The 18,053-nt window shown below is 34.0% G+C and overlaps 1 protein-coding gene across 1 annotated transcript; it reads left to right on the forward strand.

The window, feature by feature from the left end:
* Window positions 1–5,741: 5,741 nt before the first annotated feature.
* On the forward strand, window positions 5,742–17,748 carry LOC108675708 (the record flags this gene model as incomplete). Its single annotated transcript, XM_018163733.2, has 4 exons — window positions 5,742–5,917; window positions 13,209–13,352; window positions 14,954–14,997; window positions 17,541–17,748. Coding segments are annotated over exons 2-4 (340 nt in total), but the record flags the coding sequence as incomplete, so codon positions are not given.
* Between the last annotated feature and the right edge of the window lie 305 nt (window positions 17,749–18,053).

Raw genomic sequence — 18,053 nt, forward strand, 5'->3', positions numbered from 1 at the left:
ACCTAGTGATAGGCCTAGTTACCTAGTGTTAGGCCTAGTTACCTAGTGATAGGCCTAGCTATCTAGTGTTAGGCCTAGTTACCTAGTGATAGGCCTAGTTACCAGTGATAGGCCTAGTTACCTACTGTTAGGCCTAGCTACCTAGTGTTAGGCCTAGATACCTAGTGATAGGCCTAGTTACCTAGTGATAGGCCTAGTTATCTAGTCTTAGGCCTAGTTATCTAGTGATAGGCCTAGTTACCTAGTGTTAGGCCTAGTTATCGAGTGATAGGCCTAGTTACCTAGTGTTAGGCCTAGTTATCGAGTGATAGGCCTAGTTACCTAGTGATAGGCCTAGTTATCTAGTGATAGGCCTAGTTACCTAGTGATAGGCCTAGTTACCTAGTGATAGGCCTAGTTATTTTTAGTTAAGCATTAATTAGATAAGAAAGCCGGCCCCTAGCAACAACTAGTGATGGCAACACTAGCATATTCACTTTGCATTCATATCGTATTCAGTAAAATACGTTTTGTGCTCCACACTCAATTATTCAACTATTAATTAATTAATTTAATAATTATTAATAATTATTCACTATTAATTTATTAATAACTTGTAGCGGAGTGAACTGTGCAGGCATTTACGGGAATTTTCCCGCATAGATTTTTTAGTTATTTTCAATTATCCCTTGTGAGCAGTGATTTTTTTTTTGTATATCCTGATGGATACAATTTTTGATTAACGAATTCAGTAATTACAGTTTCGATTGTCGATATATTTTTTCCAGCATATACTAATTTTTTCACGTTTGGGATCCTAATCTAGTTCGAAATTCTTATGGATGATAAACTATAAAATAACTTAATTTGCAATTTAATTATAATCAGAGAAATGTGCGGGACATTGTCCAAATTACGAATATTAAATTGAATTTGAATCTTAAATTCGAATTCGAATATTAAAGTGAATTTGAATCTTGGTTGTTGCTAGTGACCGGCTCGCTACCCTGCACAAACTGAAGGCCTCGTGTACATACGACGTGCCATGTCTAGTGTGTCGTGGTGACCCATGTCTGGTGTGTCGTGGTGACCCATGTCTGGTGTGTCGTGGTGACCCATGTCTGGTGTGTCATGTCTGGTGACCCATGCCTGGTGACCCATGTCTGGTGACCCATGTCTGGTGACCCATGTCTGGTGTGACCCATGTCTGGTGGCCCATGTCTGGTGACCCATATCTGATGACCCATGTCTGGTGCCCCATGTCTGGTGACCCATGTCTGGTGACCCATATCTGGTGACCCATGTCTGGTGACCCATGTCTGGTGACCCATATCTGGTGACCCATGNGAATACGAATATGTACTGAAATACGTGCTGTAATACTGAAAAGGTAATACTGAAATAATACTGAAATACGTGCTGTAATACTGAAAGGGTAATACTGAAATAATACTGAAATACGTGCTGTAATACTGAAAAGGTAATACTGAAATACGTGCAGTAATACTGAAAAGGTAATACTGAAATAATACTGAAATACGTGCAGTAATACTAAAAATTTTTATTATTAATGTGGATTAATTGCGGCAAGGCAGAATAGGTTATTAATACTCTATATTTAGTGCAGGAAGGCAATATTCCCTATAGTTGTTGCATAGTCGTAAAGTATATGTAGCAGGTCGAAGCTTCAATAGGTCACTGCATGTCACATACAGAATATTTTAGGCCGTATAAATTTTAGAAATAATAGGCCGTATAAATATTAGAAATATTAGGCCGTATAAATTTTAGAAAGAATAAGCCGTATAAATTTTAGAAATAATAGGCCGTATAAATTTTAGAAATAATAAGCAGTATAGATAATAGAATTGATAGGCCGTATAAATTTTAGAAATAATAGGCCGTATAAATTTTAGAATTAATAGGCCGTATAAATATTAGAAATAATAGGCCGTATAAATTTTAGAATTAATAGGCCGTCTAATTATTAAAAATAATAGGCCGTATAAAAATTAGAAATAATAGGCCGTATAAATATTAGATTTAATAGGCCGTATAAATATTGGATTTGATAGGCCGTATAAATATTAGAAATAATAGGCCGTATGAATATTAGAAATATTAGGCGGTATAATATTAGCAGGCAAAATAATACAGTTAGGTTGATGTAAAAGAACTTGTATATTATCGGGTTAGAAGAATATTGCTATTCATATAAATTATATAAATTCATATTATTTAACCTTCCAGCGGCGGACATAGCATAAAAATATAATCAATTCATCATAATGGTTCATTAATAGTTAACTATATTGAGATATAACTACTCATGAACTTTATAAATGATTTTATGTGTCGAAGTCGCATCTGAAGAATTTCTCACAGAAGATCTTATTATTTTGTGTAATATATAATACATAAATATACATTGCAACTATCTAACTGTAATATTATGATATGTTCTAAGTTAATATAATATAATAGCGGTTTCAGCGTTTATTAGGCCGTAGGCCTGTCGCCGTTTCTTAACATCGCAGAGCATTCACAGCTCGTTGCGGTCTCGAACTCGCAACTCACTGCTACAATTCTGCTGCGCTTAACCGCCCGGCCTCCTCGCCGATTCTGACCAGAAACTGGCGCACAGAGCTGGGATCGAACCCGCGCCTCTCTGCGCCAATCTTGGTTCTCTGAACTGTAACCACTGGGCCACCCTGCCACTTTAACCACTGGGCCACTCTGCCACACCACTGGGCCACCCTGCCCAGTGGTGTGGCAGTACTCAGTATATAACTCAGTACTCACAGCAGTGAGTGACAGAGAGCGCATTTTCTCGTCGACGAAAACGTGAAGTCACGGACGGACGGACGGACATGACGAGCACAATAGCGCCTTTTTTCCATAAATGAGAAAATGCGCTAAAAAATAAGTGAGATTTTGTCCGAATAACAATTTGCTTTTTTGCCCTTGCATGGGTCATCTTGACACGGTAAAATTGCGTATCTCTTTTATGTCTGCGTTCTAATGGCGATTTGGTTAAGAAAGTGGATCACAATTTGGACAATATGACTTATTATTTTATGAGTGTTGACATTGTCCCAATTACGACACGCTGGATCTCGGTCGTAGATGCAGAATTTTTTTAATTAGCATGCAGGATTAATCACTAACCAAAGGAAGGATTTAATTAGCATGCAGGATTAATAACCAGCCAGAGGAAGAATGAAACTTTAGCAAGGTACATCAATAGGTAATATGTCTCATTATCTCATCGTATCTAGAAACTACATTCAATAATTGGTTGTTAAACCTATTCTTACTCCTGATAATTCTATTTCATTAAGTCTCGCTCTAAATAAGACAATAAATTTACATAATATACTTTTTCTTAGATATTTTCCGTCTCGCGGATTATAACTTTTTTTGCTAATAAAATCATTTTACATTGCAAGTGTCTAACATTATATCAGGAGATGTTATATCTTCAGGCGATCTGGGGCCATACTTTCAAAACTTGCTAAGTGAACGTAAGTACTTACGCTCTATTTTCTTGTCTATGATTGGTGGATTTTGCTTGAAACTGTCAATGATTGGCTGATGAACTTACGATCTCTTAACTTTATTTGAAAGTATAGGCCCTGGTCCGTAATTTGCTAGGCATTTTAAGACTGAACATTTTCATTTTAGCTTCGTCTAGTCTGTTATTGAAGGCGTTCATACTCGGAGCGTCAACGATGCTATCAGGGAGGCTGTTCCACATGTAGATTTTGAAGGCAATTATAGCGAGCTGATTGTAATTATTATTAACTACGATCTATATTAAGATATTAATTACGATTTATTGATGGAATAAAGAAGGCTATTTGCCCAATTATTTGCTAACCACCATATTCATCTAATTATGGGCCAGTTAATAATTCATACTGTTTTACAATAACCAGTTAAAGTCTTCAACGTAACAAAGTAGCTGACTCCAAATCTAGCCCCGTATTAAGTTACTTGAATTAAATTATGTTTGGATATTTTAGCCCGCGTACGAGTGTACATTATATAATAATATTACAATTTATTTGTATAATAATGAAGAACTATGTACCACAGCGACATGTTTTGTTTCGTTCTATCTTTCCTTAGTACAAAATAACGAGAGTACATTCATAACTTTTGACCGACTATCGGTTAATCAGTGATGAATACGGTTCAAATGTGTTGGCATTTCATTATAATTAATTTGTNATTAAATGGAAGTATTGTGCGTTAGAAAAATGCATTGATAGAAGTTATTTCTTCTATGCAAAAGATGCATTGAAGAAGATATTTCTTTTTTGAAGTTACATTTGATGTAAGCGTTACATTCACTTCGACTCATTCATCTGGGTGTGCCAATTAAAACTGATATGAAATATCATGCTACATTATTTTATTTTCCTATCGCTTTTTTCCTCTCAACAAGACTAGAAGTGGAGCCAGCGGTAATTGGAGTCTGAAATTATGTCTGCCTTGTACAACTTGGTTAAACTTGGAACTGATAATGATATTCAACGCAATGGGACAGGGTGACCCAATGGTTACAGTTCAGAGTACCAGGATTGGCGCAGAGAGGCGCGGGTTCGAACGGTGACTCGAAGCGAGAAGAAATGTTGTCGCGTGGATGTGTTCCAATGCTGTTTTTGGAAACTTGGAACTGATAGTGATACTCAACGCTAAGAAACTAGTTTGCTCGTCATGCGAGAATTATCTTATTACTAAGCTGACACCGCATTAAATATATTACTATTATAAATATTACTGACACTTCGTATGGGAGCATGTAACGATTCGAAACGGTAACGCTGGTCTGATGAAACGCAGACTTAGTAGATGAGTTGAAGTTAGGGTTGACTTGTAAAATCGTTGACTGATTTTAATGTGCTGAGTTAACTGACGCTAAAACTGTAACTCCTGCTGAAAAAGTGTTACATTTGTATTTATATGCGGAGGATGCCAAAAATTGTCTAGTTGATAATAAAACTGCGTGATATCTTATTGAGTGCAACGGCACAGCGCTCCCAATTTCTGCGGTTGTTACTTGAAGTAGTAAAAGTAGTCATATAGAAAGCTATATATAATATAGAAAAAGTTAAAATTTTCCGTAATTGTTTAACGAACTGAAAAAAAAATTGTTCTGAAAATTCGACAAACCGAAAAAATTCTCTTTTATCGGGCATGAACAACTCAATTGGTTTTCTAAGTTGGAATAAGGATTGCGGTCCTGGTCGCAATTAATGCAACTGAATTGGCGATAAATGTAACACCAATTAAAATTAGTCTAAATTTGACATATGATACTCCGGGTTGGGTCCTGTGGGTCGCTGAGTTCTTTTTCAAAATTTAACTATAACTGTGATTTTATTTTAATGACAGCATCAGAAGTCAGGTGAGACTGGTGAGAAAACCAGTCATAAACATCGCGCATTACATCGGTTCGGTGAAAATACTGTTTACATTGAAACAAAATTAAACCTGCTGAGTCCAGGTGTAACAAGAGGTCACTGCGCAACTACTTCCTCACCTACAAACTGGAAACAACAACAACAAAATACTGTTTAAAGTACCTATATTTTCTTTCAAAATTTAATAATTCGTATAATACACATAAATTTTTTGATCGTATACCAATTTTTATTTTATTTATCTACATGGAATTTTTCAAGGCGGGATTTAAAAACACGAATTCCGTCGTTCAGACCAATTGCCATTCAAAAGTATGCGCGGGACTCCAACGTTTAGACGTGATTGCGTCGGTGCAACTGCAAGGCACTGGTGTGGACTGTGGTGTGCAAAGGGCAAACCACCAACCTCAATTTAAAGTTATCACCATTAGAAGTTAAAATTCTATGGTAAATTAGCAAAGTTTTGCTGCCGATTGTCGAAGAAACATTTTTTTCAGTTGATTTTCGAGGTTCGTTTTTTTTTCTTGTAAACTCTGCTGAGTCTACTCGGCTACTCCAAGTGCTCCTGATTGTTTTGTTCAAGATTTAGCCTAGGTAGGTATTGTGAATCAGAATCATGAATGTGATCATTGTGATTTATTTTGTTGATTGTTATTAGTTTTTTAATGTGATACTCCTAATTCGTGATGGCCTGCAATTTAGCAATATATGCTTGATCAGGATTTAGGCCCTGGCCTAATTTGAAATTGAATGTTTAAAAGACACACACAGATCGTTCCAAGCTATGTACAAAAATTGAAATTTGCTTAATTAAAAGCTTAATAGTTGTTAATTAAAAGCGTAATTAAGTAGTGTTTAATATTCATTAGTGCTCTAATTCAATGCCGTGTTGTATTCCAATACAGCTCACACAGCAAACGGAATTTGAACACGTGGATGATGACATTATGTATCAGTAGAATTTGAAGCGCGGACGGAATACGCCCTACCAGGTGCCGAATATTGCCACACACAGTGTTGGAATATAGGGATCTGGTAGGTTTGCATTCTAAAGGCTTTTAAATAAATATGGCAACATTTTGTGACGTTTCATCATTGCTGGTGCAGTGGCGCGTAGTATGGTGTTTTGTGAGTCACATAAAGCAAACAGAACTCGAGTAACGCATACGGTTATTTTTTTATAGTTTTTCATTTCTTGATGCGTCCTTAATGTGTCGGAATATAGGTACCGCATTTACCCTATGTGTGAAAATGTAGAATTTTTTCTAATTTAAACATAAAAAATTAGGCAAAAGGCCAAAAAGGTGAAATACTGAAATTGACAGTCAGTGTACCTACTATTAAACTTGTTTTCAGCATTTTCTTATTAAAAATAACCCAGCGTTGCATCTTGAAAATGGCATGCAATGCTTTAGGCTAAAAATCCATATCTTGGCGAGTGGAGATGCTGCTTGCCGCTTGCACCCTCTGCACCCTGTTTTAGTGTTTAAGCATTAGAAAGCTCCTGAGCCTCTTGTTCACTTGTTGTAGGCTACCGACTAGGGTAATGAGGTAATAACTAATAAGGGATAATTTTGAGCATTTTTCACTAATAATTTCTTACCATTAAACATTTCATAAATGAGTTTGAGCTTATTTTAAAAGTCTTTGTGAGGGCTATTGTATGGCTGTAGCATCTCTGAAAAAATTCCATATGCTATTTGTAAGGTGCCAGAGGCAAAAGAAAAGTGTCCTGAATTCACCTGGGAATGAGGTACTTTGAGACACTTCATATATAACTTGATTTTAAAATATTTAAAGCATGCAGAGCAGACATGGAATATATCTACTTGGCAAGCCTCAACTGAATTTTTCAAGTCATGGATTTATGGGTTTTCTAGCCGTGATTCCATTTCTTCAAGCCATGAATTTCATTTCTTCAAGCCGTGAATTCCATATCTAGTTTATGAAAAGTCATATACCTAAGTCATCTTGGCCATGAAAAGCAACTTAAGTCAGTCATTTAAGTGGCACCTGAACATACACGTGATTATGCAGTCTGACCGCTCTGACATGACAACAACTAAGCAATCTTCAAGGAAACCTTTGGGTTCACTTGTTGTGTTGTTATTACGTTCTGCAGGATATTTTGGCAGGAGGTTGAAGTAATGCGGATTATGGAAGTTGAAAATTTTATGAAACAACATGTTTGCAAAGTGCAAACTGCAATTTTTTCAATCAAACAAAAATACGTGGAGTTAGAGACTCAAGATTTCATACCTACTGAAATTACAGTGGGGGGAAATAAATATTCGTACACTTGAAAAATTGTATTTTAATGTATGTAAGTACACAAACTTAACAGGAAAAGTGATTTAAATTATGTATAGAGACAGTTGCATTGAGATTTAATTTCTATTGATGCTATTTTTTAATACAATGCGCCTCTATACATAATATAAATCACTTCTCCTGTTCAGTTTGTGTACTTACATACATTAAAATACGATTTTTCAAGTGTACGAATATTTATTTCCCCCCACTATATGATATTAGAGCTGCAATATTTCAGAAAAAATAGGACTTTTCTCAACCTGCTGCAGAATGTACTCATCTATTACTAACAATACTCTGAAGTCTTCCTTTTCCTTTGTAGATGATGTGGATGTAGAATAAATTAATTTTTTTCTGATTTTTACTTGTTTTTCCATTATTGATGTGATATTACCATATCCATGGACATGCCATTGAGCATTGACAACAATCTTGTAATTTCTTCTCTATCTGTAAGCTAACTAACAGGACTGGGCTTGTAATTTTGCACCATTTTGATTGGGTCTAGAGAATTCACTATAAAAAAAGATTCTAAAAAAAAAAAGGAATATTTTAGTGACCCCCTCATATTTTTTGCAAAAATAAATAGTAGTTTAAATTAATTACTTTTTATTCTATATTGCCCAGTGCACAATTCTATCTATGACGTTCTATGCACATTTTTGTGGTGACTGATGATGCATGAATTTTTTGTTATGTTATTTTTTTTGCAGAGCAGTTAAGTGACTTTTTTTTGCTGAGCAGGAAATGACTTTTTTTTTTGCTGAGTGAGGTAAATGTAATAAAAATTCTTTGTTGTTAATTGAATTTTTCATTAACTGGAGCCTTTGCTAACCAAGGTTCTACTGTGTATGTGTTTTTAGGGGTGTCCCATATTTTCCTGATGGGGGGGCGTAGCTTATTACCCCGTCGTGCAGAAATAGCCACCATTTTGTTTTGTATTGAGGTACAAAAATTATGTCAATGAAGTTTTAGAGCTGAAACCTATCTGCAACTTCTTTTTAAACCAAATTTTTCAATACTGTGAATATTTTTTTACTACAGAGTGCAGACCTTAGCAGAAGTACTGTCAAACAGGGTACAATAAGGGACAGGCAGGATGAATTGAGACAGTCCTCCATCATTTCATAGAAATATTGAAGCAGCTGAGCTAATTGAAATATTGCAAAATTAAAAATTGTGGCATAAAGTTTAACATTTTTCCTATCTATGTAGCACAAAGCAAGTTAGTGAATCATACATTTACTACCTCTAAAAAATCCCTGAAAAAAGTGTGAAAAGTGAGATTTTGGAAAAGTAACTCTGCTAAGGTCTGTAGCAGAAGAAAATATTCACCATATTAAGAATTTTACCTACATAAAAGTTGCACACAGGTGCTGGCTTAAAAACATGAGTGACAGAATTTGCGTATCTCATTAAAAAAATGGCAGCCATTTCCACACTATGGGGTAATAAGAAACACCCCTAAAACGCATTTACAGTAGAACCTCAGCTAGCAAGGGCTCCAGTCAATAAAAAAATCAGCTAACAACAAAAATTTTTGAGTAAATTTACCTTGCTCATCAAAATCACAAAATTTTGCATAGAATGTCATAAATAGAATTGTGCACAAGGCAACATAGAATGAAAAGTACCGAAAATGGGGTAACTTAGACCGCTTTTATTTTTATAAATGATGCCATTTTTTTACTAGCTAAATTAAACTTGAATTGAAACATGCAAAATACAGGTCTATACTCTAGCTTCACTCACCATAAATTGCTGGCTCCTGCCTCTCATAGTCTTTATGTAATTTCAAAAAAAGTGATGGTCTTTGTTACCCCAGCTCTTGGGGTAACTTAGACCGGGTGGTAAAATCAATTATATTTTTTGGTAAAATAACTCCAAATAATTCCAGGTTTTGGTGCATTGTAGTAGAACTCTTCTAGTTACATATGCAAATGACAAACTTGAGGAAAGTGTTATAGTTTGCAAATGGGGGCGCCGCCTCCAAATGGGCGAAATGTGACCATCTAATGGCAGCCGTGATGGGGAAACATAGACTGGTTTGGAAATTAAGTTAAAATTACCATATATAAGACTCTGTAGAGTCTGAAACATAAAGAAAAAACATAAATAGGCTGTCAAACATAAAATATGTTATATATGGTAATTTTATATTAACTTCCAAGCCGGTCTATGTTACCCTGTCAGGGCTGACATTAGGTGGTCTAAGTTACCCCATTTGGGGGCAGCGCCCCCCATTTGCAAACTATGACACTTTCCTAAAATTTGTTGTTTGCATATGTAACTAGAAGAGTTCTACTACAATGCAGCAAAACCCGGAGTTATTTAACCAAAAAATGAAATAATTGGAGGGTGTACTCTGACAGGCTTTAAATAATAGCTTTTTTCGTGGGTCACATTTTTAATTTTTTAACCTATTAGATATGCAAACTTTTTAAATTTTTCTATTGTGTTATGTAGCCTCAGTATTAGGCCTTTAATGCCCATTGACAGAATTTTTCTATGTCAAATAGTTTTTGAGTTGTGGGGGTTTTTGTTAAAAAAACGAAAAGTGGTCTAAGTTACCCTGCCGGTCTAAGTTACCCCATTTTACGGTAATTAACCTAAACTATGATTTATTTCTCCAAAACATATGATGATTGTCACTGAAACATTTCTTTCTGTTTCAGGTACATTTTCTACAATTTTTCATAGTGAATTCACTTAACCCAATTTAAATGGTGTGAAATTACAAGCCATCCTGTAAGCTTACAGATTTAGAAGAAATGCTACATGGCTGCTGATATGAAGCTTGCAGTAGACAAGGTTGTTGTAAATGCTCAATGGCAGGTCCATGGATACAGTTATATCAAATCAATAATACGGGAAAGTATGGATATGGTAATATCATATCAAGGGAAAAGCCAGAACAGATCACTGAAACTGTTATTTATTCTATATCTAAATCATCTACAAATGAAGAGGAGGACTTCAGAGTACTGTTAGTAATGGATGAGTGCACTCTGCATGCTCAAGCATTTTAAAATTAGTTTTAATTCAAGTGCCCTGAATTACCCCCTTCCCAGGGATAATTCAAGAAACTTTTATTTTGCTTCTGGCACCTTACAAATAGCATATGGAATTTTTTGTATTTTTTGTAATGCCTTTGCTAATACCTTTAAAATTAGCCCAAACTTGTTTATATGTTTCATGGTAAGAAGTTGTTAACAAAAATGATCAATACCATCCCTTATTACCCTGTTTGACAGTACCGTAAAATGGGGTAACTTTGACCACTTTTTTTCAAAATGATGCCATTTTTTTACTAGATAAGTTAAACTTAAATTGAAACATGCAAAATAATTTTGATGTAACTTCAAAAAAAGTGATGGTCTTTGTTACCCCAGCTCTTGGGGTTTCTTTGACCGGGTGGTAAAATCAATTTTATTTTTTGGTAAAATAACTCCCCCCCCCCATTTGCAAACCTTGACACTTTTCTAAAATTTGTCTTTTGCATATGTAACTAGTAGAGTTCTACTACAATGCATCGAAACCTGGAGTTATTTTACCAAAAAATAAAAGAATTGGAGGAGGTACTCCGACAGGCTTTAGATAATAGCTCTTTTTTGTGGGTCACATTTTTAATTTTTTAACCTATTAGATATGCAAACTTTTTAAATCTTTCTATAGTGTTACAATAATTACATAGCCTCAGTATTAGGCCTTTGATGGCCATTGACAAAATTTTTATATGCCAAATCGTTTTTGAGTTTTGGGGGTTTTTGTTAAAAAAACGAAAAGTGGTCAAAGTTACCAAGCCGGTCAAAGTAACCCCATTTTACGGTAATAAGGGACAGGCAGGATGAATCGAGACAGTCCTCCATCATTTTATAGATATGTTGTAGCAGATAAACCAATTGAAATATTTCAAAATTTAAAATAGTTGCATAAAGTTCAACATTTTTCCTATCTATGTAGCGTAAAGCAAGTTAAGAAATCATTCATTTACAACCTCTGAAAAATCCCTGAAAAAAAGTGTGAAAAGTGAGATTTTGGGAAAAGTACCTCTGCCAAGGTCTGTAGCAGAGAAAATTTTTGCTGTATAAAAAAATTTTCCTTGAGAAGAGTTGCACACAGGTGTTGGCTTATAAACATGATTGAGACAAATTTTCAATGCTCAATCCCAAAATAATTTGCCTTTTCCGCAAGACAGGGTAATAATGGTCACCCATAAAAATGTATTTACAGTAAAACCTTGATTACCAAAGGCTCCAGTTAACCAAAAAATTGATAACCAACAAAGAATTTTTGATTACATTTACCTTGCTCAGCAGAACTTTGGAGGACTATTAGTAATTGATGAGTACACTCTGCATGCTTCAAGCATTTTAAAATTAAGTTTTATTTCAAGTGTCCTGAATTACCCGTTTGCAAGGATAATTTGAGACACTTTTATTTTATGTCTGGCACTTTACAAATAGCATATGGAATTTGTTGTATTTTTGTAATGCCCTTGCTAATACCTTCAAAATGAGCCCAAACTTGTTTATGGTATGTTTTATGGTAAGAAGTTATTGATGAAAAATGCTCAAAACCGTCCCTTATAACCATGTTTGACAGTACATTTTCAAAATGTCACTTGTCAAAATTTTTTGCAGGGAATTTTTAGAGCTAGTAAATGTACAAATTCTAAAATTCCTTTATGCTACATAGATAGGAAAAATGTTGAAGTTTATGCCACTATTTTTAGTTTGCAAAATTTCAAATAGTTTTGCTGCTATAACATTTTTACTCCGTGGTGGAGGACTGTCCCAATTTACCCCGCCCGTCCCTTATTACCTCATTTGACGGTACTCAAAAAATCTTTAACCGTTTCTCTATTCATGGCAGTAATAAAATTTTGTTTTTTAACTGTTCACATATCAATGGCAGTAATGAGTTCTGTTCTTTAACTGTTCTCATATTCATGCCATAATAAAATTGCATTTTCCAACTATTCGCATATTCATGTTGGTAATAAAATTTTCTTCTTTAACACGTTAAGTGCGGCAACGACCCACAGCGCTGGCAGCTGGCCTGAAAACGGCCAAGTCTGCTGCTAAAAAGGCCTATAATTCAAAATACACTAGTAAATTTGTAGGTTCAGGTGCAAAAATTAAATTTTCCTTTTTTCGTACAGTTTATATTATAATGAGGCAGTACTACCATCATAAATTTTTGTCGACTAACGCAATTGAAAAAAAAAAAAAATTGCGGAATTTATCCTGAAGAAAGACCCTGCCACCCACCCGTGGGTCATCCCGCACTTAACGTGTTAACTGTTCTCATATTTATGCCAGGAATAAAATTTTCTTCTGTAACTGTAACTGTCTTCTTTCTGTTTTTTTCTTCTTCTGTAACTAATCTCTGAACAAAAAGAGACTAGGTTTGTTCTAGCTAATAGTGCATCTGTCCACCTTTCAGTGTCATCTGCCCCATGGATTTATTCAATATTGTTTACAGATCTTGAAAGGTACGCAGATCCAGTTGTGAGATCATCAACACATTAACACATTACCATGGAATGTTCTCCAACTGATGCAACTACGGCACAAAATGCCAGCGGTTTAAATGAAGATTCAACGCAGTCTTTGACTGACACTACAGGTTGGTTCAATCTTGGGTTCTAGCAAGATGAAGATGAATATAGAATTTATATTTTAGTGTCTTGTGTGCAATTGTTTTAAATTATAGCTATAAAATTAGTAGGTTTATATTGAATACTGGCATAATTTTGTAATAATGAAGTACTATATTCATGTAGTGTTTAAAAATAATATCTAACTTAATAACATATTTTCTGTTATTTTACAATTTATTTTTCTGCAATTTGCAAGTCTGATGCCATATTTTTTAATTTGATTCATTTATTTTTTTTTTGAGTGAAAAGATCATAGGATATAATTTTTAAAAAATGATTGTACAAAAGCTTTAATATAAATTTTTCAAACTGTATGAATATCAATTATGTAGAATCGCATTTATTTTTACTTCTAAATTTAATAATTAAATTACTAATAAGAATTCAGATACTGATGATGTTTCAACTCATCATTTTTTATTTATATAAAAAATAAATCCAATGGATGCATGGAAATGCTGTTACTTCTGTGAAAGAATTGAAGCAAAACCTAAATATTTTTCATGGAAGTCAATCCTGCCCAAATTTTTCTGCAATGCAACCAAGAAGATCCTTATGATGAACTGTTGTTAGTGGGCAATTGTTCAGAATATAAACATAATATATTTTCAAGTAAAAAATATGCTTTTTGACTTTGATAGAAAATAAGAGAAAATCAATAAATAAAAATGAATACCGTCAGGTGGGGTGATTTCAGCCACTGGGGGTGACTTTGGCCACCACTGCAACAGAAACAAATGGCAGCAAAACAAAATAATTTACATTGGCCAAAATGCTGGGGTGACTTTAGCCAACATTTATTATTTTGTTTTGCTGCCATTTGTTTCTGTTGTAGTGGTTTATTTTGTTTTGCTGCCATTTGTTTCTGTTGTAGTGGTTTATTTTGTTTTGCTGCCATTTGTTTCTGTTGTACCGTAGTGATGGCTGAAGTCACCCCTGGTGGCTGAAATCACCCCACTTGATGGTAATAATAATTAGGAAGTGAATTGCACAGCAACATCTGTCACTGCAAGCTTGCTGTGAGAATTGATAGTTTTGTTGACGTTATTTTATATGTATAATATATTATATATGTACATGAGTGAGGCAAAGTTTTTAACTGAAAATATATTTATGTAAATACCTATACATATTAGACTGCTTATATGTATAATACATTATAGTATACATGAGTGAGGCAAAGTTTTTAACTGAGAATATATTTATATAAATACCTATACATTTTAGACTGTGCAAGACAATTGCAGAAACTGTTTCAATTTTGTCAGTTATGTAGACTGGCTCTTGGTTTACCCAAAAATATTTAAATGAACGCAATTAAATCATATTTAATGTAAAATATATTACATTAAATAATAAATTAGCCCAATAAATAATATTGTAATAAATAGAAAAATAAAATATCAAATTACCCATAAATATTTATATATTTAAATGAACGCAGTTGTCATTTAAATTAAATTTGTATTTAAAGAATCCTGATATGTACACAACTATTCATATTCCTCTTCTAACTTTTGCTTTTTTATAGAATAAAAATAATTATTATTATATATATTTTTTGCAGGTGCTGCTACCAATGCCAGCAAATCAGATGAGAAAGCCATGCAGGTAATAACTCTGCTGTTACATTCTGTTGATTTAACACTGTTAAATTAAAATTAAATTTAATTTTATACCGTTTCTTTGTAAATTTGATTTAAGTTTTTCTCTGGATCAGCATGGCTGCTTCAATTTAGGTTAGTTTTTATGTTTCCACTAATCTATTATATATTTGTAAACGTTTATGTGTTTATTCACATTACTTTAGGTGTTAAGATATTACTTGTTGATAAATGTTATTGTTGGCTGTATCATGAGACTTAGTTAAATGTAGTGAGAGGTAATTAGTTAAGTGTTTGTTAGATCATATCTTTCTTTATTAAACATACTAAAGATTATATAATTATTAACTGGATTTGAAACAAAGAGGTAATGGATAACAAGGTTCTAAATGACCAAGATTATGGGGTTCTGAATGACCAAGATTATGAGGTTATGAATGACCAAGATTATGGGGTTCTGAATGACCAAGATTATGAGGTTATAATGAGGTTCTGAATGACCAAGATGATGAGGTTCTGAATGACCAAGATGATGGGGTTCTGAATGACCAAGTGAAAATAATGAAAAGTGAACACTTAAATTAAGAAATTGAACAAGTTAACGCGAACATGGGTATCGTAATAGGGTACAGAACTCTTCTTTCATATGCTAGGGCACAGCATAGTAGATGTTCGTCACAACACAGTACCAGATTATATATGCACAACACTGAATCTTCTTGATAGCCTCTTGTGATCTTCTATCCGGGTTGAGTTCTCCATACATGAACAAAATCAAATTTACAGTTAGTCGAGTAATTCCCTACCAGATATCTCACATAGTATCAACACACCAAATAAATACAATATTGATAAATATCGACAGTTACACATACCTCTGCAGTTGTCTGAATTCACTAAACTAGTCCTTGCTTTGGTCCCACAACAAGTCAGCTCTGAATTCTTACACTGCTACGGGATCGTCAATCCTATATTAAAAATTTATTTTTCAGGGGCCAAGTGTTCAAGATATATAGTCTGTGACAAGGTACTACATAGTCCAGCAACATAAAGACATTCTGGCTTGATAATAAAGTTGTATTGAAGATAAGAAGTCAAGCATACCAGTATGCTTCATAAGTGTAATGATTCACAAGGTGAATATCTCAACTGCAATGCTGGGAAAAATTCACAGCTTATGAGGAAAAACTGTTGAGCCAAGATTATGGAATGAAATAACTTGTTTCATTTCATTCCATAATAACTTATTCTAAGTCCAACACATTAGCTACTATTGTTCTTATTCTCCCTGCGTTTCCCACAGTACACCTGAATATTCAGCTAAGATCCCTACACAATGCATGTAGCTCTGGTGATCTCAACTTCTGAATACAATTGCTTCTAATTTTCATGAGCTAGAAAGCAAGCAAACCTAGAAAATTCCAAATCAAAACTAGAAACGCTTGCTTGCTAGAAATTTAGTATTCCAAAATTGTTCTATTATTATGAAGTTTATTATCCTGCATGGAGAACTACAGCTTCTAGTGTACTCAACTCAGATCAGATAGGATCTGTAATGATCTGTAATTTTTTGTTATAAAACTCGAGAAGGTTTAATGATAAAACCCAGTGATGATTTTTTGTTTATGGATAGAAGAGTAATAAAAATAAGGAATGAAAAAATAATTTCATAATAATATCAATGAATGAAATGATTATGGAATGAAATGAAACGAGTTATTTCATTCCATAATCTTGGCTCAACAGTTTTTCCTCTTGAGCAGTGAATTTTTCCCAGCACTGCAGTTGAGGCTATGCACCTTGTGAATCATTACACTTATGAAGCATTATACCTAAATGCTTGACTTCTTATCTTCAATACAACTTTATTATCAAGCCAGAATGTCTTATGTTGCTGGTTATGTAGTACCTTGTCACAGACTACATATCTTGAACACTTGGCCTCTGAAAAAAAAATTTTTAATATAGGATTAAGCCAATAATATTTTTCAGACTTAAATTGAGGCTGTGAAGAAAGCATGATTTTCAGTATAAAAATAATCAATTTATTATTTTCAGTTTAAAAATAACCCAATTATATTTTTCATAGTTAATCGAGGCTGTGACGGAAGCATTATTTTCAGTATAAAAATAATCCTATAATATTTTTAAGAGTTTATTCGAGCCTGGGATCAAAGCATCTATTTCAGTATAAAAATCAATTTATTATTTTCAGTATAAAAATCAATTTATTATTTTCAGTATAAAAATATTCCTACAATATTTTCAGAGTTTAATTGAGGCTGTGATGGAAGGATGATTTTCAGTACCTATAAAAATAATCAATTTGTTATTTTCAGTATAAAAATAATCAATTTATTATTTTCAGTATAAAACTAATCCTATAATATTTTTCAGAGTTTAATTGAGGCTGTGACAGAAGGATGATTTTCAGTATAAAAATAATCAATTTATTATTTTCAGTATAAAAATAATCAATTTATTATTTTCAGTATAAAAATAATCAATTTATTATTTTCAGTATAAAAATAATCGTATAATATTTTCCAGAGTTTAATCGAGGCTGTGAAGAGACGGCGCCGTTCATCACTATTCCCCGTCCCCCCAGCAGCGGGGGCTGGGAGCCCCGCAGCCAAGGAGGGCGGTGGCGCCCTGCCAGACCGCAGCACCCGGAGGAGCATCGGGGGAGCCAGGAGGGTGTCTGTCACCCGACGTTCTCTGTGTTATGGCCCCCCTCCCCCACTGCTTTCCCTACGGGGTAATGTCCCCCTAATGCGACACCATTTATTTATTTCAACGATTTTCATTTTTCTCACAAGAATTTGTTTATATGAATTGGGACACATAAGAATAGTCTGAGTGTTCCAGAAACTGTTGAATATTTAAGTGGATAATTATTTTATTGAAGATATTTTGGAGAATTTAAGAAAAGCATGAAATTGTCTTACAACGTTGTTTATTTTACATGGAATGTCATTATCTTAAACTTATTTGTTAATATATATATAATGTAAATGAAACAAATGTTTCAGATAACGTGGAACGCATACAAAGCAGCAGCGG

The sequence above is a fragment of the Hyalella azteca genome, unplaced genomic scaffold, assembly GCF_000764305.2.
Source record: "Hyalella azteca isolate HAZT.00-mixed unplaced genomic scaffold, Hazt_2.0.2 contig6724, whole genome shotgun sequence".
NCBI classification, from domain to species: domain Eukaryota; kingdom Metazoa; phylum Arthropoda; class Malacostraca; order Amphipoda; family Hyalellidae; genus Hyalella; species Hyalella azteca.